General features: G+C 31.9%; 1 protein-coding gene across 1 annotated transcript; it reads right to left on the bottom strand.

The window, feature by feature from the left end:
- Positions 1-867: 867 nt before the first annotated feature.
- LOC112458640 lies at positions 868-1,293 on the bottom strand (the record flags this gene model as incomplete). The annotated part of the gene is made up of 2 exons (XM_025022379.1): positions 868-1,024; positions 1,106-1,293. Coding segments are annotated over 2 exons (345 nt in total), but the record flags the coding sequence as incomplete, so codon positions are not given.
- Positions 1,294-1,384: the final 91 nt, after the last annotated feature.

Raw genomic sequence — 1,384 nt, forward strand, 5'->3', positions numbered from 1 at the left:
TATTAAAAGTATATGAAATAGGGGTAGAATTTCCCGGGGAATGTAGAGGTAGAGTGTATAGTTTTATTACCGATTTTCTGGAAACCGGTTTTTTTAATTTTTCTAATTTTTCGAGAAATAATTGACCGAATTTTAACTAGAAGTATATGAAATAGGGGTAGAATTTTCCAGGGAGAACTATAAAGTGTATAATTTTTTGTTACCGAGATCATAGCAAATAAAAAAAGGCTACAAACTGTTTTTTTATTATAATAGTAAAGAATTTTACATAAAACAGGGGTAGAAGTTTCGAGACTAAATAAGTTGTTAAATTCACATGTTAAATATTAATCAATTAATCAATATCGAAAGTCGCTTTCAGAAAATAATTGATCGAATCTTCTGTGGTGTTATTTTTTGACTCGGTATTTATTCTTTTTGAATAGAGAATAAATAAGTTGTTAAATTTACATATTAAATAAAACAGGGGTAGAATTTTCGAGACTAAAATAAGTTGTTAAATTCACATGTTAAATGTTAATCAATTAATCAGTATCGAAAGTCGTTTTCGGAAAATAAATTGATCAAATCTTCCTGTGGTGTTATTTTTTGACCCGGTATTTATTCTTTTTGAGTAGAGAATAAATAAGTTGATAAATTCACATATTAAAAATGGAGAGAGGGAGAGAGGGGGAGAGGGGAGAAGGAGGGAGGGAGGGAGAGAGGGAGGGAGAGAGGGGGAGAGAGAGAGAGAGAGAGAGAGAGAGAGAGAGAGAGAGAGAGAGAGACTATTTGCGTGTCTTAATACACATGTTCTCCGGGGCGGAGCCCGGCGCGGCGGGGCATGCTAGTTAAATAATAATAGAAAATGTTAATTTTACGTGTTACCTTCTGATGTGTTTTCATTTATTTGGTTCAATTGTTCCTCATATACTTTATCTTTAATTTCAATTTTCATGAGAGCATGTATTTTTCGTGAAAACTCTGGCCATTCATTGTATATAGAAAGTATGTTTCCGAATTGTGCAGTATAATCAGATTCAATCTGTAAAAATTGTTAAAAATGATCAGTCACATGGGTTCTACGAACTTTTCAAAATAAAACTGCTGCTGTTAAAATATTCACCAATTTGTAACCCTGCGGATGTTTTAAAATTGGCCATTTCGTAAAAATGAGATGAACATTTCCATCCTTGTGTGTAGTCATATCCATTATTCTAGCAAGTCGATTTGCCTCCCAATGTTCAACAACATCGGTCCATGGTTCCTGATTATATTTTAACCATTGCAGATGAGGTTCGCACAATTTTAAACCTACACATATAATATGTATTTTTCATTTTATAGTAAATATTTCATATGTATAGTAACTTTTATTTATTTATTTTTCCAAAAGAAATAGTTA

This window comes from Temnothorax curvispinosus, unplaced genomic scaffold (genome assembly GCF_003070985.1).
Source record: "Temnothorax curvispinosus isolate PA1 unplaced genomic scaffold, ASM307098v1 QBEX01009051.1, whole genome shotgun sequence".
Lineage (NCBI taxonomy): Eukaryota > Metazoa > Arthropoda > Insecta > Hymenoptera > Formicidae > Temnothorax > Temnothorax curvispinosus.